Here is a 24791-nt window from a genome sequence, read left to right as displayed (position 1 = left end):
GTCTCACAACTCAATTGCTGGTTGAAAACTGTTTTCTGCCCCTCCCAAAAGATAGAATTTGTAGATAATTGGCCCTCTTTCTGGCACTCACCCACAAACAGGACCAAGCCTGACCTGCTAAGGAGTGACGGACTCCATCCTAGCTGGAGGGGTGCTCTTATCTTATCTACCAACATAGACAGGGCTCTAACTCCTCTAGCTTCACAATGAAATTGGGTGCAGGCTGTTAGCCAGCCTGCCAGCTTAGTGGAGTCTGCCACTAGCACAGTCAGTGTCGTCAGCTCAGCTATCCCCATTGAGACCGTGTCTGTGCCTCGACCTGGGTTGGGCAAAACTAAACATGGCGGTGTTCGCCTTAGCAATCTCACTAGGATAAAGACCTCTTCCATTCCTGTCATTATTGAAAGAGATCGTGATACCTCACATCTCAAAATAGGGCTACTTAATGTTAGATCCCTTATACTTCAAAGGCAATTATAGTCAATGAACTAATCACTGATCATAATCTTGATGTGTTGGCCTGACTGAAACATGGCTAAAGCCTGATGAATTTACTGTGCTAAATGAGGCCCCACCTCCTGGTTACACTAGTGACCATATCCCCCGTGCATTCCGCAAAGGCGGAGGTGTTGCTAACATTTACAATAGCAAATTTCAATTTACAAAAAAATAAATGATGAAAATAAGAACAATCCGAAATTTCCTTTTGATACTGTCGCAAAGCTAACTAAAAAGCAGCATTCCCCAAGAGAGGATGGCTTTCACTTCAGCAGTAATAAGTTCATGAACTTCTTTGAGGAAAAATCATGATTATTAGAAAGCAAATAACGGACTCCTCTTTAAATCTGCGTATTCCTTCGAAGCTCAGTTGTCCTGAGTCTGCACAACTCTGCCAGGACCTAGTATCAAGAGAGACACTCAAGTGTTTTAGTACTATATCTCTTGACACAATGATGAAAATAATCATGGCCTCTAAACCTTCAAGCTGCATACTGGATCCTTTTCCAACTAAACTACTGAAAGAGCTTCCTGTGCTTGGACCTCCTATTTTGAACATAATAAACGGCTCTCTATCCACCGGATGTGTACCAAACTCACTAAAAGTGGCAGTAATAAAGCCTCTCTTGAAAAAGCCAAACCTTGGCCCAGAAAATATAAAAACACTATCGGCCTATATAGAATCTTCCATTCCTCTCCAAAATCTTAGAAAAGGCTGTTGCACAGCAACTCACTGCCTTACTGAAGACAAACAATGTATACAAAAGGCTTCAGTCTGGTTTTAGACCCCACCATAGCACTGAGACTGACTTGTGAAGGTGGTAAATGACCTTTTAATGGCATCAGACCGAGGCTTTGCATCTGTCTTCGTGCTCCTAGACCTTAGTGCTGCTTTTGATACCATTGATCACTATATTCTTTTGGAGAGATTGGAAACCCAAATTGGTCTACACGGATAAGTTCTGGCCTGGTTTAGATCTTATCTGTCGGAAAGATATCAGTTTGTCTCTGTGAATGGTTTGTCCTCTGGCAAATCAACTGTAAATTTCGGTGTTCCTCAAGGTTCCGTTTTAGGACCACTATATACTATATATTTTACCTCTTGGGGATGTCATTCAAAAACATAATGTTAACTTTCACTGTTATGCAGATGACACACAGCTGTACATTTCAATGAAACATGGTGAAGCCCCAAAATTGCCCTCGCTCGAAGCCTGTGTTTCAGACATAAGGAAGAGGATGGCTGCAAACGTTCTACTTTTAAACTCGGACAAAACAGAGGTGCTTGTTCTAGGTCCCGAGAAACAAAGAGATCTTCTGTTGAATCTGACAATTAATTATAATGGTTGTACAGTTGTCTCAAATAAAACTGTGAAGGACCACGGTGTTACTCTGGACCCTGATCTCTCTTTTGACGAACATATCAAGACTGTTTCAAGGACAGCTTTTTTCCATCTACGAAACATTGCAAAAATCAGAAACTTTCTGTCCAAAAATGATGCAGAAAAATTTATCCATGCTTTTGTTACTTCTAGGTTAGACTACTGCAATGCTCTACTTTCCGGCTACCCGTGCTAAATACGGCTGCTAGAATCCTGACTAGAACCAAAAAATTTGATCATATTACACCAGTGCTAGCCTCCCTACACTGGCTTCCTGTCAAGGCAAGGGCTGATTTCAAGGTTTTACTGCTAAACTACAGAGCATTACATGGGCTTGCTCCTACCTATTGCTCTGATTTGGTCCTGCCGTACATACCTACACGTACGGTCACAAGACGCAGGCCTCCTAATTGTCCCTAGAATTTCTAAGCAAACAGCTGGAGGCAGGGCTTTCTCCTATAGAGCTCCATTTTTATGGAATGGTCTGCCTACCCATGTGAGAGACGCAGACTCGGTCTCAACCTTTAAGTCTTTACTGAAGACTCATCTCTTCAGTGGGTCATATGATTGAGTGTAGTCTGGCCCAGGAGTGTGAAGGTAAACGAAAAGGCTCTGGAGCAACAAACCGCCCTTGCTGTCTCTGCCTGGCCGGTTCCCCTCTTTCCACTGGGATTCTCTGCCTCTAATCCTATTACAGGGGCTGAGTCACTGGCTTACTGGTGTTCTTTCATGACGTCCCTAGGAGGGGTGCGTCACTTGAGTGGGTTGAGTCACTGATGTGATCTTCCTGTCTGGGTTGGCGCTCCCCCTTGGGTTGTGCCGTGGCGGAGATCTTTGTGGCTATACTCGGCCTTGTCTCAGGATGGTAAGTTGGTGGTTGAAGATATCCCTCTAGTGGTGTAGTAGCTTTGCTTTCGCAAAATGGGTGGGGTTATATCCTTCCTGTTTGGCCCTGTCCGGGGGTATCATCGGATGGGGCCACAGTGTCTCCTGACCCCTCCTGTCTCAGCCTCCAGTATTTATGCTGCAGAAGTTTATGTGTCGGGGGGCTAGGGTCAGTTTGTTATATCTGGAGTACTTCTCCTGTCTTATCCGGTGTCCTGTGTGAATTTAAGTATGCTCTCTCTTTCTCTCTTTCTTTCTCTCTCTCGGAGGACCTGAGCCCTAGGACCATGCCTCAAGACTACCTGGCATGATGACTCCTTGCTGTCCCCAGTCCACCTGGCCATGCTGCTGCTCCAGTTTCAACTATTCGGCCTGTGATTATTATTATTTGACCATGCTGGTCATTTATGAACATCTTAGCCATGTTCTGTTATAATCTCCACCCGGCACAGCCAGAAGAGGACTGGCTACCCCTCATAGCCTGGTTCCTCTCTAGGTTTCTTCCTAGGTTTTGGCCTTTCTAGGGAGTTTTTCCTTGCCACCGTGCTTCTACACCTGCATTGCTTGCTGTTTGGGGATGTAGGCTGGGTTTCTGTACAGCACTTTGAGATATAGGCTGATGTACCAAGGGCTATATAAATAAATTTGATTTTGATTTTTGATTTGATCCATCTGCTTCCAAGAAGTCTTTTGTGGTTATAATGGATACTCCAGAGTCCCATTCAGGAATGTTCTTATAGTATAGATGTTTTGGCGGTTGTCGGTCCTCGCATTAAATGGTACATAATTTATAGCTGCAGACTAGTAATTGGTATTGAAGATTTGCTCTTATTCTGTCGGCATCGATAGTCTCAGAGTTTAACCATTTCCACTCGTGTAGCCAATGCTTCACGTGGTTTGGTTAGGAATTCAACAACCATTACAACCTTAGCCTATACTGAGGTTTTTGTGGTCTCTAGTCAAGCATTTGCCTGGTCTGAAGTGGATTTCTCCAGATGGGGGTCTTTCATAAGGTCACAAAATGAAACAAAACGGGCCAGGTCGTAGCTGGCTTCTCCACCGACCATTTACACATTCTCCAAAACATGGATATTGTTCAGTTCTCAAGTTCTGTGATGTAGAAGAAGTTCCTTTGTTCTACTGTGAAACTCTCTCTCTCTATACTGGCCAGGGGAGAGAGTCTCCTCCAGGAATTTACGACCTGAGATAACAAAACCTGGGTGTAGGGGAAGGAGAGAGATTGTGAGAGAGAGGGGGATGGTACTCGCTATACCCAAAGAGGGCCACGTCAAGACAACTGTCAGCAAATTACTTCAGCCCTGTGACCACACCTTCTCTCCACTGAACTCTGCAACTCCTTCCTTCAGTTTTTCAAGGACAAATCACCAAAATAAACTAATCAATGACTGATCAATCTCACTCAGACACCCATCCCTCTGTCAACCTCCCAACAGTCACCCCTGAAACCCAGCCCTCTTAATTTGCCCCCATTGACTCTCCCTATATCTCAAAACGTATCATGTCATCCAAGACTACAACCTTCTCCCTGGATCCTCTCCCTACTGTTCTCATCAAAGTCTGCCTGCCTGCTCTCTAACCATATTTCACACACATCGTCAACCTCTCTCTCACACATGCTACTGTCCCCTCTAACTATGAAACAGCTGCTCACCCACATCTTAAAAATGCCAGCACTGGAAGTCACCATCCTCAATAACTTCCGCCCCATTTCCAAACCCCCCTCCTTGACAAGATTCTGGAAACATACTGTTGCCTCCCAATTACAAACCCACCTGCTAATCAACAACCTGTTTGAGCCCCTCCAGTCTTGTTTCCGCCCCCTCCACAGTAGTGAAACTACACTCCTCAAAGTTATTAATGACCTCCTAACCTCTGCTGAGGGCTTGGGTGTTGAGGGAACTGCCCTCTCCTGGCTACAATCATACCTCACAAACTGGACCCACTACATCACCCTCAATGGCCAGACTCAGCTGCAGTTATAAAGTTTGTCCCCTGGGGCTCTGTGCTATGGTCCCTCACTCTTCATCATCTACATCCTCCCCCTTGGTCAGATCCTCAATCATTTCAACATTGACTTCCACTGCTTTGCTGATGACACCTTCTGGAAAGAGAAGATACTCTACAGGGATGACGGAGTCCATCCAAATCATCTTGGCTCCTGGACTCCTGTCCACGCACTTCAAGGCTGCGTTGAAACAATGATTTATCAATGACCCAAGACCAGCTCAGCCAATCCCTACCATTGTGACAATAATTGCCCTGAATACCTTTGTTAATCCTACGGCTATTGGATGCAGTAATCATAAGCCTATGAACCAGAGTTACACTGTTAGCACTGAGGCGGTGTGCAATATTAGGAAGAACACTTTGTGCAGCTCACCATACACTATCAAGTCTTCTTCTGATAAGCTTCCCAGTAAAGCATTACAAACAATCAAGCAACCCAGAAAAGTGCTAAAATAGCCCATATTAACGTATGCAGCATGATTATTAACAAGGTCCATGAAGTCAATGACTTGCTTGTAACAGATGGCATTCATATTCCGACTATCGCAGAAACCCACCTGATGGCACACACTTAGTCTGTTGTGGAATCTGTAATGAATGTATTGTAACGTTTAAAAATTTGGATAACGGTCTTAATTTTGCCGGCCCCAGGAAGAGTAGCTGCTGCCTTGGCAGAAGCTAATTGGGATCCATAATAAATACAAATACACTCAACTATTCCAGTCAGTTACTCTATACAGAAGTGGTCAGATGACTCGGATACTATGCTAAAGGACTGTTTTGCTAGCACAGACTGGAATATGTTCCGGGATTCATCCAATGGCATTGAGGAATACACCACCTCAGTCATCGGCTTCATCAATAAGTGCATTGACGACGTCGTCCCCACAGTGACCGTACGTACATATCCCAACCAGAAGCAATGGATTACAGGCAACATCCACATCGAGCTAAAGGATAGAGCTGCCGTTTTCAAGGAGCGGGAGACTAATCCGGACGCTTATAAGAAATCCCTCTATGCCCTCAGACGAAACATCAAACAAGCAAAGTGTCAATACAGGATTAAGATTGAATCCTACTACAGGTTTTGTTCATATGTTACTCTGAATCTCGTCGGATGTGGCAGGGCTTGAAAACTATTATTGATTACAAAGGCAAACCCAGATGCGAGCTGCCCAGTGCCTACCAGATGAGCTAAATGTCTTTTATGCTAGCTTCGAGGCAAGCAACACTGAAGCATGCACGAGAGCACCATCTGTTCTGGATGACTGTGTGATAACGCTCTCGGTAGCCTTTTAAACAGGTCAACATTCACAAAGCCGCTGCGCCAGACAGATTACCAGGATGTGCACTCAAAGCATGCACGGACCAACTGTCAAGTGTCTTCACTGACATTTTCAACCTCTCCCTGACCGAGTCTGTAATACCTACATATTTCAAGCAGACCACCATAGTCCCTGTGCCCAAGGAAGCGAAGGTAATCTGCCCAAATGATTAACGCCCCGTGGCACTCACGTCGGTAGCCATGAAGTGCTTTGAAAGGCTGGTCATGGCTCACATCAACAGCATCCTCCTGGACACCCTAGACCCACTCCAATTCGCACGCCGCCCTAACAAATCCACAGATTACGCAATCTCAATCACATTCAACACCATAGGGCCCACAAAGCTCATCACTAGGCTGGGACTAAACACTTCCCTCTGCAACTGGATCCTGGACTTCCTGACGTGCCATCCTCAGGTGGTGATCCTTAACACTGGAGCCCCTCCTGAAATCCTTGTTCACCCACGTCTGCGTGGCCAAACACGACTCCAACACGATCATTAAGTTTGCTGATGACACAACAGCGGTAGGCCTGATCACCGACAACGATGAGACGGCCCACAGGGAGGAGGTAAGAGAACTGGCAGTGTGGGGCCAGGACAACAACCTCTCCCTCAATGTGAGCAAGACAAAGGAGCTGATCGTTGACTACAGGAAAAGACTGGCAAAACAGGTCCCCATTATTATCAACGGGGCTGTAGTGGAGCGGGTCGGGAGTTTCAAGTTTCAAGTTCCTTGGTGTCCACATTGACTACAGAACAGCACCCTGACTCACCTATTGCTGCTCTTTTGACACTATGACCCCTCGGCTACACAGCTGATGCCCCCTGGACTGCTTCAATTACATGGTACCTCATTTTGTTTACCTGCCGGCCCCAGCCTCGAACTCAGGTCCTGTATGTACCTAGCTGACCCGCTCTGCCCATTCATCGCCATTTACACGTTGTGGTTTTAGCTCTTCTGATCAACACCTGTGATTGCTTTACACCTCTCTCTAATGTTAATATGCCTTATCTACTCCTGGCTTGGCTAGTTTTTATTGTTCTATTTCACTGTAGAGCCCTCAACATGCCTTAGATAGCTCTTTTGTCCCACCCCACACACATGAGGAGACCTCACCTAGGTTAACTGATGCCTCCAGAGAAGAAACCTCTCTCATTCTCATCAAAAGCATAGGTTTACCTCCACTGTACTCACATTCTACCATACCCTTGTCTGTACATTATTCCTTGAATATTTAATCTACCACGCCCAGAAATCTTCTACTTTTATTCTCTGTCCCCAACGCACTAGACAACCCGTTCTTATAGCCTTTAGCCGTACCCTTATCCTACTCCTCCTCTGTTCCTCTGGTGATGTAGAGGTTAACACAGGCCCTGTAGCCCCCCGTTCCACTCCTATTCCCCAGGAGCTATAATTTGTTGACTTCTGTAACTGTAAAAGCCTTGGTTTCATGCATGTTAACATTAGAAGCCTCCTCCCTAAGTTCTTCTCACTGCTTTAGCACACTCCGCCAACCCTGATGTCCTAGCCGTGTCTGAATCCAGGCTTAGGAAAGCCACAATAAATTCTGAAATTTCCATCCCCAACTACAACATTTTCCGCCAAGATAGAACTGCTAAAGGGGGTGGAGTTGCAATATACTGCAGAGATAGCCTGCAGAGTTCTGTCATGCTATCCAGGTCTGTGCCCAAACAATTCAAGCTTCTACTTCTAAATATCCCCCTTTACAGAAATAAGTCTCTCACTGTTGCCGCTTGTTATAGACCCCCCTCAGCCCCAAGCTGTGCCTTGGACACCATATGTGAAGTAATTGCCCCCCATCTATCTTCAGAGTTTGTTCGGCGACCTAAATTGGGATATGCTTAAAAATTCTTAAGGATCGACCCCTTTTTTACAATTTTCTCCTAAAATGACATACCCAAACGGCCTGTAGAGAAACACTTTGAAGTTTGTGGAAATGTGGTAGGAATGTATGAGAATATAACACATTAGATCTTGTAAAAGATAATACAAAGAAAAAAACAACCGCTCTTTTGTATTTTTTTTGTACCATCATCTTTGAAATGCAAGAGAAAGGCCATAATGTATTATTCCATCCCATGTGCAATTTACATATTGGCCACTAGATGGCAGCAATGTATGTGCAAAGGTTTTTATCTGATCCAATGGACCATTTCATTTATTTTCTAAATGTTGTATCAAGACTGCCCAAATGTGCCTATTTTATTAATATATTTTCATGTTCAAAACTGTGCACTCTCTTCAAACAATAGCATGGTATTATTTCACTGTAATAGCTACTGTAAATTGGACAGTGCAGTTAGATTAACAAGAATTTAAGCTTTCTGCCAATATCAGATTTGTCTATGTCCTGGGAAATGTTCTTGCTACGTACAACCTCATGATAATGGCATTAGCCTACATTAGCTCAACCGTCCCGCAGGGGACCCACCAATCTTGAAGTAGTTCCGGCCGTCATACATTCTAACTTAGATGTCCTCAATCTCACACAAATTATCATGGAACCTACCAGGTACAACCCTACATTCGTAAACACGGGCACCCTCAGAGATATCATCCAGATGAACCTGCCCTCTAAATACACCTCTGCTGTCTTCAACCAGGATCTCAGCGATCACTGCCTCATTGCCTGCGTCAATAAGCATTTTTTTCAATAAGCATTTTTCTACTGCTGGCCATGCATTCCACCTGGCTACCCCTCCCCCGGTTAACAGCTCTGCACCCCCCACTACAACTTGCCCAAGCCTCCCCCATTTCTCCTTCATCCAAATCCAGATAGCTGATGATCTGAAAGAGCTGCAAAATCTGGATCCCTACAAATCAGCTGGGCTAGACAATATGGATCCTCTCTTTCTAAAATGATCCGCCTCAATTGTTGCAACCCCTATTACTAGCCTGTTCAACCTCTCTTTCATATTGTCTGTGCTCCCCAAAGGTTGGAAAGCTGCCGCGGTCATCCCCCTCTTCAAAGGGGGAGACACTCTAGACCCAAACTGTTACAGACCTATATCCGTTCTACCCTGCCTTTACAAGGTCTTCGAAAGCCAAGTTAAGAAACAGTTCACCGACCATTTCGAATCCCACCGTACCTTCTCTGCTATGAAATCTGGTTTCCGAGCTGGTCATGGGTGCACCTCAGCCACGCTCAAGGTCCTAAATGATATCATAACCGCCATCGATAAGAGACAGTACTGTGCAGCTGTCTTCATCGACATGGCCAAGGCTTTTGACTCCATCAATCACCGCATTCTTATCGGTAGACTCAACAGCCTTGGTTTCTCAAATAACTGCCTGCCCTGGTTCACCAACAACTTCTCAGACAGAGTTCAGTGTGTCATCTCGGAGGTCCTTTTGCCCGGACATCTGGCAGTCTCTATGGGGGTGCCACAGGGTTCAATTCTCAGGCCGACTCTTTTCGCTTGTTGCTTTTGATTATCTGATCCACCTCTATGCAAACGACACCATTTTGGAAACCACTCTGGCCCTTTGGACACTGTGTTAACATACCTCCAGATGAGCTTCAATGCCATACAACTCATGGCCTCCAAATGCTCTTAAATGCAAGTAAAACTAAATGCATGCTCTTCAACCGATCGCTGCCCGCACCAGCCCGCTCGTCTAGCATCACTACTCTGGACGGTTCTGACTTAGAATATGTGAACAACTACAAATACCTGGAGTCTGGTTGGACTGTAAACTCTCCTTCCACACTCACATCAAGCATTTCCAATCCAAAATTAAATCTAGAATCGGCTTCCTAGAATATCAGCTCACTGGTCACCATAGCAGCACCCACCCATAGCACGCGCTCCAGCAGGTATATTTCACCTGTCAACCCCAAAGCCAACTCCTCATTTGGCCGCCTTTCCTTCCAGTTCTCTGCTGCCAATGACTGGAACGAACTGCAAAAATCACTGAAGCTGAAGACTCATATCTCCCTCTCTAACTTTAAGCATCAGCTGTCAGAGCTGCTTACAGATAATTGCACCTGTACATAGCCCATCTGTAGATAGCCCATCCAACTACCTCATCCCCATATTGTTATGTATTTGTTTTGATCCTTTGCACCCCAGTATTTGCACATTCATCTTCTGTCATCTATCACTCCAGTGTTTAATTGCTAAATTGTAATTATTTTGCCACAAAGGCCAATTTATTGCCTTTCCTCCCTAATCTTACTCCATTTGCACACACTGTATATACATTTTTCTATTGTGTTATTGACTGTATGTTTGTTTATTCCATGTGTAACTCTGTGTTGTTATTTGTGTCACACTGCTTTGCGTTATCTTGGCCAGGTCGCAGTTGTAAATGAGAACTTGTTCTCAACTGGCCTACCTGGTTAAATAACAATAAAATAAAAACATCAATGCAACAAAACATCCTTAAGCTCAACAGTGATAAAATTGAACTCCTCCTCATAGGCACCAAATCCATCCTCACCAAAGATGACACCACGAAATCTCCATCCATGCACACAACTACACCCTCTCATTTGACCACCACATTAGACAGACTGTCAAATCCTCATTCTTCCACCTTGCCAAAGGCCTCACCCGTCCTGCTGCTGAAATCCTCATGACTACTGCTACTCACTACTCTCCGGCATCAAATCAGGGGCCCTCCATAAGCTCCAAAGTGACTCCTCACCCACACTAAGTCCTGGCAGCACATCACCCCTGTCCTCTGTGAACTCTACTGGCTCCCAATGAAATTGAGAGACGCAAACTTGGATCTCGACCTTTAAGTCTTTATTGAAGACTCATTTATTCAGTAGGTCCTATGATTGAGTGTAACCCTATTATGGGGTCTGAGTCACTGGCTTACTTGTGCTCTTCTATGCTGTCCTTAGGAGGGGTGCGTCACTTGAGTCATTGACATGATCTTCCTGTCCGGGTTGGCACCACCCTTGGGTTCGTACCATGGGGGAGGTCTTCGTAAGTAAGTTGGTGGTTGAAGATATCCCTCTAGTGGTGTGGGGGCTGTGCCTTGGCAAAGTGGGTCGGGTTATATCCTGCCTGTTTGGCCTTGTCCGGTGGTATCGTCGGATGGGGCCACGGTGTCTCCCGACCCCTCCGGTCTCAGCCGCCAGTATTTATGCTGCAATAGTTTGTGTCGGGGGGCTAGGGTCAGTTTGTTATATCTGAAGTAATTATCATGTCGTATCCCGCGTCCTGTGTGTATTTAAGTATGCTCCCTCTAATTCGCTCTCTTTTTCTCTCCCTCTTCTCTTGGAGAACCTGAGCCCTAGGACCATGCTTCAGGACAACTAGCCTGATGACTCCTTGCTGTCCCCAGTCCACCTGATCATGCTGCTGCTCCAGTTTCCACTGTTCTGCCTGCGGCTATGCAACCCTGACCTGTTCACTGGACGTGCTACCTTGTCCTGGACCTGCTGTTTTGGACTCTCTCTCTCTAACTCTGAATGATCGGCTATGAAAAGCCAACTGACATTTACACCTGAGGTGCTGACTTGCTGCACCCTCTACAACCACTGATTATTATCTGACCCTGCTGGTCATCTATGAACGTTTGAACATCTTGGCCATGTTCTGTTATAATCGCCACCTGGCACAGCCAGAAGAGGACTGGCCACCCCTCAGAGCCTGGTTCATCTCAGTTTCTTCCTAAATTCTGGTCTTTCTAGTGGGGTTTTCCTTGCCACCTTGCTTCTACATCTGCATTGCTTGCTGTTTGGGGATTAAGGCTGTGTTTCTGTTCAGCACTTTGTGACATCAGCTGATGTAAAACGGGCTTTATAAATACAGTTGATTGATTGATTACAAGCTCCTCCTTCTGACCTACAAACCTTTTCTCCCCCACCAATCAACACGCAGACTCCGTTCCCCCACAGCGGGCCACCTTACCATCCCCCAGGTTGAAGCTCCATAGCTTCGGCCACAGGGCCTTTTCCTAGGCTCTGTCACTCTCTCCTTCCAGCCACCCATGACTCAGAGTCCATCACTATCTTTCAGTCCCCCCTAAAGCTTTTAAATGAAACAAGCATTCACAATAATTCAACATAAAATCTTTATTATTCGATGAATAATAGAGTCATGGTTCTGTTCTCAACACACAATATCAAACAATGAAGCCAACACACATGCGGAACATGGGTAGCTCTGCATCCAATTACAGTGCCTTGCGAAAGTATTCGGCCCCCTTGAACTTTGCGACCTTTTGCCACATTTCAGGCTTCAAACATAAAGATATAAAACTGTATTTTTTTGTGAAGAATCAACAACAAGTGGGACACAATCATGAAGTGGAACGACATTTATTGGATATTTCAAACTTTTTTAACAAATCAAAAACTGAAAAATTGGGCGTGCAAAATTATTCAGCCCCCTTAAGTTAATACTTTGTAGCGCCACCTTTTGCTGCGATTACAGCTGTAAGTCGCTTGGGGTATGTCTCTATCAGTTTTGAATTTTTTTCCCATTCCTCCTTGCAAAACATTTCGAGCTCAGTGAGGTTGGATGGAGAGCATTTGTGAACAGCAGTTTTCAGTTCTTTCCACAGATTCTCGATTGGATTCAGGTCTGGACTTTGACTTGGCCATTCTAACACCTGGATATGTTTATTTTTGAACCATTCCATTGTAGATTTTGCTTTATGTTTTGGATCATTGTCTTGTTGGAAGACAAATCTCCGTCCCAGTCTCAGGTCTTTTGCAGACTCCATCAGGTTTTCTTCCAGAATGGTCCTGTATTTGGCTCCATCCATCTTCCCATCAATTTTAACCATCTTCCCTGTCCCTGTTGAAGAAAAGCAGGCCCAAACCATGATGCTGCCACCACCATGTTTGACAGTGGGTATGGTGTGTTCAGGGTGATGAGCTGTGTTGCTTTTACGCCAAACATAACGTTTTGCATTGTTGCCAAAAAGTTCAATTTTGGTTTCATCTGACCAGAGCACCTTCTTCCACATGTTTGGTGTGTCTCCCAGGTGGCTTGTGGCAAACTTTAAACAACACTTTTTATGGATATCTTTAAGAAATGGCTTTCTTCTTGCCACTCTTCCATAAAGGCCAGATTTGTGCAATATACGACTGATTGTTGTCCTATGGACAGAGTCTCCCACCTCAGCTGTAGATCTCTGCAGTTCATCCAGAGTGATCATGGGCCTCTTGGCTGCATCTCTGATCAGTCTTCTCCTTGTATGAGCTGAAAGTTTAGAGGGACGGCCAGGTCTTGGTAGATTTGCAGTGGTCTGATACTCCTTCCATTTCAATATTATCGCTTGCACAGTGCTCCTTGGGATGTTTAAAGCTTGGGAAATCTTTTTGTATCCAAATCCGGCTTTAAACTTCTTCACAACAGTATCTCGGACCTGCCTGGTGTGTTCCTTGTTCTTCATGATGCTCTCTGCGCTTTTAACGGACCTCTGAGACTATCACAGTGCAGGTGCATTTATACGGAGACTTGATTACACACAGGTGGATTGTATTTATCATCATTAGTCATTTAGGTCAACATTGGATCATTCAGAGATCCTCACTGAACTTCTGGAGAGAGTTTGCTGCACTGAAAGTAAAGGGGCTGAATAATTTTGCACGCCCAATTTTTCAGTTTTTGATTTGTTAAAAAAGTTTGAAATATCCAATAAATGTCGTTCCACTTCATGATTGTGTCCCACTTGTTGTTGATTCTTCACAAAAAAATACAGTTTTATATCTTTATGTTTGAAGCCTGAAATATGGCAAAAGGTCGCAAAGTTCAAGGGGGCCGAATACTTTCGCAAGGCACTGTATTTCACAATAAAACAAATGTCAAACTAGCCTTCTAAAAAGCACAGTTTGGCAGTGCCAGTCCAATATACATCCAACTTGAGTGAGGAATAACACAGAATAACACAGGCGCGGAATCTGACATGAATTTGATGCATTAGAATATGTTTAATTAATTATTATTACCCATGTCCAGCACCTGGTATAATTCTAGATTAAATAAATATTCAAGTAAATGTAAAAATCTAGAGGATTTGGGAATCAGCCAATTGATTGCCATGGCTTAATCACTCCTTCATCAGTGGGGCCCCACTGATTTTGCCTGTGCTGAAATCCCACAAACTTTGTTGAGAAACGTAACAAAAAGCCTAGTCTAAAGGGGCTGTGATGAAAGCTTCAATTCTCATCACACATATTAGGAACAATAACAAGACGTGCTAACAAATTTTCTCCCACAAGGAATAACCTAGCTGAATGAGCTACTGTAAACAGTCAATGCCAAACACAAGGATAGTGGTGTAGCTGTCAATGACACAGTTTTTTTCCTACCCCAAACAGAAACAAACATACACTCAATACACAATAAAAGGTGTCTCCCTTTAGCAATCACTAACTATAGTCATAAGAAATGTCACTGACCATCAACATCAAATATAATACAAGAAGCATTAATAGTTCATCATTTCTTTCCTGTTAATACGACAACAGCATTATTTTAAACTAAGGCGAAACCGTGTACCTAAAAATGGCATGTCATTCAGAGTCATTTTCACACCTCTGTCAGTCACAGCAAATTCCTCCATGACAAATCTAAACAAACATAAAAATGAATCATATTCCACCGTAAAATTGAATAAGAGTAAAAAAAAAAATGCTATAATAATCCTGAAGCTCAACAACATGACCTCATGCTTCGGCCTGTATTAAAAAATGCACTACAAATCATCCATTCTGTTTCCAACAAAACAACTCGGCAAAGATTTTAACTTTCTGGCCTAAATTAAAAACAAAAGTATTGGGTCAAATCAAATGCAAAGTGAAACTGTCTGTATTTTCATGTTATGGGTGTGCTTGTCATCAGCAGGGAAGGGGGAGATTGTCAACCTCAAATTTTAAAACGACAATATCTCCAAATTATTATGACTTAAAAACCTCCAGCTATAAATTATAGAAATTCATATACAAACATTGAAAGCATTTACTAAGAAAACTAAAAGGTGTGCAACATGAAAACGACCTGGTTTGACTGTTTCAAGTTATCTATAAGGGTGAGTGACTAATTGTGTACTGTTTTGGCGGAGTGAATGTACAAGACAACTCTCATTTGGCTTCAGTCATGGCTGCTGCATTTCTTAATGGGCAATATGAAAAATGTGGCTAAATGAGGAAGTTCAGCCCCCCTTTAACCATTAGTTGGGCAACTTCATCCTTCTCCGTTGAAACTTGCAGACCAATACTGATGGAAGCCCGATACGAAACGAAGCATCTATCCTCAAGCTAAAATTTGTATCACACACAATGCTTGGTTTGTTACAATTTTCATAGTTGATCTTGTGAAACAATGTGTGTGCATTAGTGTGAGTGTGTGTGTGTGTAATACCATTTTCACTTCATGGATTGATACTCTGGTCAAGCAGGGGAGATTTCCATGAAAATGCACGTTTCACAACAATCTCAAGATTCGTTAAATGCATATTTCTCGCACTATACATATAATATCACAATTAAGGTGAAGGAGAACTACTAACAACTGGGGGATTGATGCAGTAACTGTGGCAGCCCCCAGCACTACAACAAATGGTTTGACTTCCTAGGCTGTTAATCACTTTATCGCTCAAATTAGCATTGTATAATTTACCGTGACAGAAAAGTCTCTTCAAATGGATCCCATTATAAGCAAAAATAAAACAAACACAGTTTATATTTGTCATGAATAAATACTTCCTCCAACCTTTCAGTCTTTCAGCTATCTCAAAACTCACTTTGTTGCATTGCCAAATAAACAGGCCAGTAGAGAGAGAGAGGATATGTGCCATAAGGGCTAATATACTGTATATTATCTGAGTAACAAACTCCTTATCAAATCTCATGATCATGAACTACTTTCAAGAGTTCAAGAGATGATAATGACATAAAACAGTCAAGCTAAAATGGTAGACCGTTGGAACAAGAAGATAGCCCTACCTTTCTGAGCAAGCAGGGTCAATGTACATCTGCACACTTGTATTTAAGTACAGAAATATACACTCTTAGGTGTGCATATGTATGTACAAAGATACACTTACATGGACATACATAGATTTGTTTATCTATACACATACAGTGGGGCAAAAAAAGTATTTAGTCAGCCACCAATTGTGCAAGTTCTCCCACTTAAAAAGATGGGAGAGGCCTGTAATTTTCATCATAGGTACAACTTCAACTATGACAGACAAAATGAGAGACAAAATCCAGAAAATCACATTGTAGGATTTTTAATGAATTTTTTGCAAATTATGGTGGAAAATAAGTATTTGGTCACCGACAAACAAGCACGATTTCTGGCTCTCACAAGACCTGTAACTTCTTCTTTAAGAGGCTCCTCTGTCCTCCACTTGTTACCTGTATTAATGGCACCTGTTTGAACTTGTTCTCAGTATAAAAGACATCTGTCCACAACCTCAAACAGTCACACTCCAAACTCCACTATGGCCAAGACCAAAGAGCTGTCAAAGGACACCAGAAACAAAATTGTAGACCTGCACCAGGCTGGGAAGACTGAATCTGCAATAGGTAAGCAGCTTGGTTTGAAGAAATCAACTGTGGGAGCAATTATTAGGAAATGGAAGACATGCAAGATCACTGATAATCGCCCTCGATCTGGGGCTCCACGCAAGATCTCACCCCGTGGGGTCAAAATGATCACAAGAACGGTGAGCAAAAATCCCAGAACCACATGAGGGGACCTAGTGAATGACCGGCAGAGAGCTGGGACCAAAGTAACATAATAGCCTACCATCAGTAACACACTACGCCGCCAGGGACTCAAATCCTGCAGTGCCAGACGTGTCCCCCTGCTTAAGCCAGTACATGTCCAGGCCCATCTGAAGTTTGCTAGAGAGCATTTGGATAATCCAGCAGAAGATTGGGAGAATGTCATATGGTCAGATGAAACCAAAATATAAAGTTTTGGTAAAAACTCAACTCGTTGTGTTTGGAGGACAAAGAATGCTGAGTTGCATCCAAAGAACACCATACCTACTGTGAAGCATGGGGGTGGAAACATCATGCTTTGGGGCTGTTTTTCTGCAAAGGGACCAGGACGACTGATCCGTGTAAAGGAAAGAATGAATGGGGCCATATATTGTGATATTTTGAGTGAAAACCTCCTTCCATCAGCAAGGGCATTGAAGATGAAACGTGGCTGGGTCTTTCAGCATGACAATGATCCCAAACACACCGCCCAGGCAACGAAGGAGTGGCTTCGTAAGAAGCATTTCAAGGTCCTGGAGTGGCCTAGCCAGTCTCCAGATCTCAACCCCATAGAAAATCTTTGGAGGGAGTTGAAAGTCTGTGTTGCCCAGCAACAGCCCCAAAACATCACTGCTCTAGAGGAGATCTGCATGGAGGAATGGGCCAAAATACCAGTAACAGTGTGTGAAAACCTTGTGAAGACTGACAGAAAACATTTGACCTCTGTCATTGCCAACAAAGGGTATATAACAAAGTATTGAGATAAACTTATTGACCAAATACTTATTTTCCACCATAATTTGCAAATCAATTCATTAAAAATCCTACAATGTGATTTTCTGGATTTTTTTTCTCATTTTGTCTGTCATAGTTGAAGTGTACCTATGATGGAAATTACAGGCCTCTCTCATCTTTTTAAGTGGGAGAACTTGCACAATTGGTGGCTGACTAAATACTTTTTTGCCCCACTCTACATACAGCTACAGCATACATTGGGAAATTCTGAGGAAAGCTACTGCAAACCCAGTTTCATGCTGGGTTGCTGCTACGGTAATACTGGTAGGCAGGATATCATATATAATAATTGCAATGAGGCTGGGTTGGATTCTTTCTTCGCATTTGTTTCACTTCTGCCTAAAGTCTGATGTGAGGCCAGGGAAGGGCTTGTGCTAGATTAGAGGAATGGCCTCACACCTGTCTCTCCGGCTGTCAGTCGGACAGAATGTGCACAAAGGACATGGGGAAAACCCCTTTCCTCTCGGGATTTCCTTCTATGTGCCCGATCTGAAAGAGATAAAAAAAGAGATGGATAATGATGAATACATTATGCATATTTTACTGTGACAGATTCACAATGAGGCTGACATGAGTGACATGTACATGAGTATACTCTCATACTTCAATAATTTGGTGTACTTGGTTTTTAATCTTTACTAATGATCCCTGATCTGAAAGGAAAGGAGAAAAATGCATGGCAGAAGCTTCCACTAGCCTACCAACTTCTGCCATACAGTATCGCCGTCACCTTTCTGGTATAATTGTTTACAATTTCGTCATTTAGCAGACACTTTCATCCAGAGTGACTTACAGACAGTTGTCAGTCAGCCTAGTCCTCTTAGATCACCAAAGAAAGGCAATGGATTTGGTTACGTTCAGGAGTGTGCAACCTACTGAATGTTGTAGATAGAAACTCTTTAAATAAAACTTTGAATAGGGATTCCTTACTCTAAATGTCACTGAGGCCTCTGTTCATATATTAATTTCTTAGCAATCCACAATATTGTGCCCCACTGAACGGGGACCAGATTTCAAACCTCTCATCAACAGTTTATGGCTCTCTTGAAATGATAAACATGTAAAATGTAAGCAACACTGTGGAGTTACTTTTCAAACTCCTCCTAAAACTCCTTCTCAAACTCCTCCTCAAACTCCCAGAGATACTTCTTAGTTCTCAGAAGAAGCTTCATTCATTGCCATGAATGCTGACAGGTGAGGCTGTGGCCACATTAACATTTTGTGTCCGAATATTTCAGACGGAGCCAATGCTTTTTCAATAGGATAAATCCGTTGCCAGATGAATGTCAACACCGATGGTTGTCCAACAAAATCACACAAATTGTCAGTCTTTTAACTTATGCAACTCATCTGGACTCATCCTAAAAAAAAGAGATGAGTTGCACTTTTGATGGACAAGAACAGACAATGATGTACGCCATATAGGATTTTATCCATGTTCATTTATGAGTGTGGCTGCAGCCTGATGCAGGACAAATACTCACCCACCACTCCGGGTCCTCTTCTCCTGTGACGATGATAACCTCTCCCTCTGCAAAGGTCAGCTCTTCATCGTTATCTGCCTGGCAGTCGTAAATGGTCTTCAACCGTCTAGTTTTACTCTTCCCCTGGTTGAAAATGCAATAAGCTTAGTATGTTTACATTACCGTCAGAGTACATTGATATATTTTCACATGGTGTATGACTTGATAAAATTATACTTTGAGTTATAATTTTTTTTCTTGTTAAAACCAGTTCAGCCTTGAAAGGTTGTAAGCAGGGTTGAAGGCAATGTTGATACATTCATGGTAAACGCTGCATATGTCAGCTTAATCGGAAATGACCTAACGTGGATCTTCCGCGATTTCGGATTGAATCCAGCCATAGGTACTACAACAAAAAGCACTATCTTTAGTCAGCACTCACAGTGTTGATCTTCCGAGGCAGCGGCACAGGCATTTCCACTGCACATGGCGGGGATCCATTGGTGTCCTCACTGGCCTGTCTGGGGGATAGCTCCCCCTGTTGACTGCAAGACTGCTTGTCCATCGCAGTCTGCAAGGCCTCGCCCGGAGGGAGCCGCTCACTGACAGGGGGCTTTGGAGGGATGTCGCTCAGTTGAGGCTTGGGCGGGAGGTCCTTGAGCTGTGGTTTGGGCGGGAGATTCGACAGTTGTCGTTTCGGGGGTTGGTCAGAGAGCTGGGGCTTGGGGGGAAGATCTGACATCTGGGGCTTGGGAGGCAGTTCACTTAGCTGCGTTTTTTCTGCCAACGGGGCCCTCCGAGGGGTGTCTCTGGGGGTCTGCAGTGGCTGGGGCGATTTTTGGTAAGACTCTAGTTGGGCGCAGGTTGACCTCTGTAGAACCTCCGGAGGTTGGCAGAGCTTGTCCACTGAAGGGAGGTGGATAGTGTTGATCTTCCGTAGTGCCACTTCAAAAAGACAGCGTGAGGCATTAAAAAGTGTCAACTTGCATCAACTTATTTTGGTATATTTTGGGTTAACAGTATCCTTAATAAATTGTACACATGTAGTGCTGGTTTCCCAGACAAATTAAGCTTGTCCAGGACTAGGCTTAATCTGTGTCTGGGAAACTGGCCAGTAATCTATACTGTGTGATTTCTTTCATTGTTGCACATTTTCTGTCAAATAAGAGAGAAAACATAATACCTTTTTGAGGTAGTTTGGGTAGAACCCTTGGACCAAGTGTTGACTTTGTATTACTAATGGTAGCGCTGAAAGAGAGATACGATGACCCATTCATTATACAATGTGATCTTAGCCTTTGAAGGTTGAGGGGTCCATTTCTGAATGTTTGCATGCACTGTGTAAGTGCTTAGTTCTAAGCCATCTTTTTGGTTGTTGACTCTCATAATCAAATCAAGTTATATTGGTCACATACACATATTTAGCAGATGTTATTGCGGGTGTAGCGAAATGCTTGTTTTCCTAGCTCCAAAAGTGCAGTAATATCAAACAATTCACAACAACACATGCAAATCTAAAAGTAAAATAATGGAGTTAAGAAATATATAAATATTAGGACGAGCAACGTCGGAGTGGCATTGACTAAAATACAGTAGATTAGAACATAGTATATACATATGAAATGAGTAAAGCAGTATGTAAACATTATTAAAGTACGAATGTTCCATTATTAAAGTGGCCAGTGATTCCATGTCTATGTACATAGAGCAACAGCCTGACGGTACAGGTTTGAGTAATCAGGTGGTACCCGGCTAGTGATGGCTATTTAACAGTCTGATAGATGGAAGCTGTTTTTCAGTCTCTCGGTCCCAGCTTTGATGCACCTATACTGACCTCGCCGGGGCGGCAGCGTAGCCTAGTGGTTAGAGCGTTGGACTAGTAACCGGAAGGTTGCAAGTTCAAACCCCCGAGCTGACAAGGTACAAATCTGCCACTGAACAGGTAGTTAACCCACTGTTTCTAGGCCGTCATTGAAAATAAGAATTTGTTCTTAATTGACTTGCCTAATTAAATAAAGGTAAAATAAATGGCAGCGGGGCGAACAGGCCGTGGCTTGGGTGGTTGATGTCCATTATGATCTTTTTGGCCTTCCTGTAACATTGGTGTCCTGGAGGGCAGGCAATGCGCCACCGGTGATGCATTAGGCAGACCGCACCATCCTGTACAGAGCCCTACAGTTGCGGGAAGTGCAGTTGCCATACCAGGCGGTGATACAGCCTGACAGGATGCTCTCAATTGGACCCTTTTAGATCGTCGGTGATGTGTACGCCGAGGAAGCTTTTCACCTTTTCTGCTGTGGATGGGGCGTGCTCTCTCTGCTGTTTCCTGAAGTCCACGATCAGCTCCTTCGTTTTGTTGACGTTGAGTGAGAGATTATTTTCCTGGCACCACTCCACCAGGGCCCTTACCTCCTCCCTGTAGGAAGTCTCGTCATTGTTGGTAATCAGGCCTACTGTTGTGACATCTGCAAACTTGATGATTGAGTTGGAGACGTGCTTGGCCACGCATTCATGGGTGAACAGGGAGTACTGGAGGTGGCTGAGCACGCACCCTTGTGGGGCCCCAGTGTTGAGGATCAGCAAAGTGGAGGTGTTGTTTCCTACCTTCACCACCTGAGGGCGGTCCATCAGGAAGTCCAGGACCCAGTTGCACAGGGCGGGGTTCAGACCCAGGGCCCCCTGCTTAATGACGAGCTTGGAGGGTACTATTGTTTTGAAGGCTGAGCTATAGTCAATGAATAGCATTCTTACATAGGAATTTCTCTCATCCAGATGGGATAGGGAAGTGTGCAGTGCGATGGCGATTGCATCTATTGAGGCGGTATGCAAATTGAAGTGGGTCTTGGGTGTCAGGTAAGGTAGAGGTGATATGATCCTTAACTAGCCTCTCAAAGCACTTCATGATAATAGACGTGATTACTACGGGAACAATGGTGAAGCAAGTGGGGACAGCAGACTGGGATAGGGAGAGATTAAATATGTCCGTAAACACTCCAGCCAGCTGGTCTGAGCATGCTCTGAGGACGCGGCTAGGGATGCCATCTTGGCCGGCAGCCTTGCGAGGGTTAACACGTTTAAATCTTACTCACGTCGGCCACGGAGAACGGGCCGAGTCGGTGGCACTATGTTATCCTCAAAGCGGGCGAAGAAGGTGTTTAGCTTGTCTGAGCGCAAGACATCGGTGTCCGCGACGTGGCTGGTTTTCCCTTTGTTTTGTAGACCCTGCTACATAAGTCTTGTGTCTGAGCCGTTGAATTGCGACAGTTTGTATTCGACCATATTCCAAAATACGTAAAGTGTAAGTCATCCACAAAATTAAATACCCATTTAATTGTGAGCACTGTTGATAAATGCATCTGCTAAATATGCGATTGGCACTATTGCACTGAGCCTGGAAAGGCTGAATGAGTGAGTTGAAGCAGCGGGGATGGTACTGTACCTCTGCTGCTGCTCAAACTTGTTTCCAGGTGAGGTCCTGTTTGTAGGCGGGGGAGTGGACACGCTTCCTGTGTGGGAAAAATAGTGAAGATTTATGGCCTTACCGGGGGGCATGCTGGTATTTGGAACATACATTTTTTTTTTTTTTTTAAATGAATTATATACAGTGTACAGCTATTAATACTTGAATAATATAACTTAGAAATGCCTGATGAGCTTAGTTTCAATGTCATTGATGTTCAGTCCTTATGTCAATAGCTCTGTCTATACGTTTGAGCGCTAACATTTCTCCAGCCCCATCCCTCATCTTTTTAAAGTGGAGGGTGGGACCGATTTATTTTTGTTTCAATCCAAACTACCCCTTTAAAGGGACAGTTAACTCCAAAATCAAAGGTTAACAGATATTTTCAGACATCAAAAGTCCATGGCCATGTATCAGAATGGAAAAGATGAACACCATATAATTTCCTGATTTCATTGAGTTTTACCATCATGGACCACTTTGGAAACAAGTATATTAATTAAAGGCTTTTTTAAGTGCTTATCTTCTGGGGATCCAAGGAACTGCTTGTTGTATTATTTGTTAATTTGTTAAAAAAGTTTGAAATATCCAATAAATGTCGTTCCACTTCATGATTGTGTCCCACTTGTTGTTGATTCTTCACAAAAAAATACAGTTTTATATCTTTATGTTTGAAGCCTGAAATGTGGCAAAAGGTCGCAAAGTTCAAGGGGGCCGAATACTTTCGCAAGGCACTGTAAATATGTTATGTAGAACAAACATGCCTCTGACACGTAGAATAATAAATCTCGTCAGCTCAACTTATAGCATTTCTTCTGCAGCGTTTGACAATGTTTCGCTACTGAACATGGCCCTGGGGTAAACTATCGAGCACATATGGTAGAGTGCAAAATGCGTGGAAATTGAATGAATAGGCTGTTATCAATAACATAATGGTGGTGCATTCCATTCCCAACTGGTGCAAGTGTAGCCCAATCTGATCCAGTAAACCATAGATTTCCCTTTTAGAGACTATTCATTGGAGATTTGAGTAATACTAAATATAAGGAAGAAGACAATGTACTCTTTTGTCTTTTGTGTGTTCAGGAGGATGCAAAGTTACAAAACATCAAGATAGAAAGGGATCATGTGAACCAGATCTTATTGTATGTAGTGTAGAATAGGGAATCCCGTCAGCACTATTTACTTCTATATGCAAGGTTCACAACATGTCACTGGAAACATGCACAGTGTTGTTTTAAACTTTTCGACCGCCGTCCCACTCACCCCAACCGGTCCCACCTGTGCTCTGGGGGCCTTGCAGGACTGGGCTGGGGGGGTCTGAGAGGGTACGCTTGTGCCCGGGGGGGGGGGGGTCTCTTCTTAAGGGTGGAGATGCCCCCGCTGCCTCCAGTCTGGGAGCCCAGGGGAAGGGAGGTAGGCAGGCCAGTAGAGGGTGCTAGAAAATACAGGGAATGAGAGGCATGCTGTGATTGGTTAAAACAAGAGGGCAAAACTCTCATCTTATGGAGGCATGCTACAGAGCTGTTATCTATGATCAAAGCCATATTTAATTCAGAAAGAGGGTACTGTAAAGATGCAAAGATTGAACAAGATGTTCAAGTTGATTTCTCTGACACAAAGCGGAAGGCACTATCAATCTATTTTGACATTAACAAACTATTCAAAAACACTGGATTATTCCATGCATGAACTGCATAATTGTGAAAACTCTGTACATCAGTCAATCAAATGTATTTATAAAGCCCTTTATATATCAGCAGATGTCAAGCTGGGATTTGAACATGAACATACATTTTTGCATCTTTAAATTAATTATATAGAAATGCGGGAAATAAGGGAAAGGGGGATACCTAGTCAGTTGTACAACTAAATGCATTCAACTGAAATGTGTCTTCCGCATTTAACCCCTCTGAATCAGAGAGTTGTGGGGGGCTGCCTTAAATCGACATCCACGTCTTCAGCGCCCGGGGAACAGTGGGTTAACTGTATACAGTGTACAGCCATTAATACTTGAAGAATATAACTTAGAAATGCCTGATGAGCTTAGTTGCAATGTCATTGATGTTCAGTCCATATATCAATAGCTCTGTCTATACATGAGCGCTAACATTTCTCCAGACCCATCCCTCATCTTTTTAAAGTGGATAAGTCCATGGCCATGTATCAGAATGGAAAAGATAAACACCATATAATTTCTTGATTTCATTGAGTTTTACCATCAAGGACCACTTTGGATCAAGTATATTAA

General features: G+C 43.5%; 1 protein-coding gene across 1 annotated transcript in view; it reads right to left on the bottom strand.

The window, feature by feature from the left end:
- Positions 1–18031: 18031 nt before the first annotated feature.
- Positions 18032–24791, bottom strand: part of LOC110530921 (arf-GAP with SH3 domain, ANK repeat and PH domain-containing protein 1) — a 34147-nt gene continuing 27387 nt past the window's right edge. The window contains exons 7-11 of the mRNA XM_036986870.1: positions 22520–22586; positions 20264–20328; positions 19523–20025; positions 19102–19224; positions 18032–18106 (exon numbers count right to left, since the gene is read on the bottom strand). Of these exons, the coding sequence (XP_036842765.1) occupies positions 18032–18106; positions 19102–19224; positions 19523–20025; positions 20264–20328; positions 22520–22586 (833 nt within the window). The remainder of the gene's footprint in view (positions 18107–19101; positions 19225–19522; positions 20026–20263; positions 20329–22519; positions 22587–24791) is intronic.

This window comes from Oncorhynchus mykiss, chromosome 8 (genome assembly GCF_013265735.2).
Source record: "Oncorhynchus mykiss isolate Arlee chromosome 8, USDA_OmykA_1.1, whole genome shotgun sequence".
Classification (NCBI taxonomy): Eukaryota; Metazoa; Chordata; class Actinopteri; order Salmoniformes; family Salmonidae; genus Oncorhynchus; species Oncorhynchus mykiss.
The sequence above is the reverse complement of the archived record's forward strand: the minus strand, read 5'-3'. Positions and strand labels throughout refer to the sequence as shown.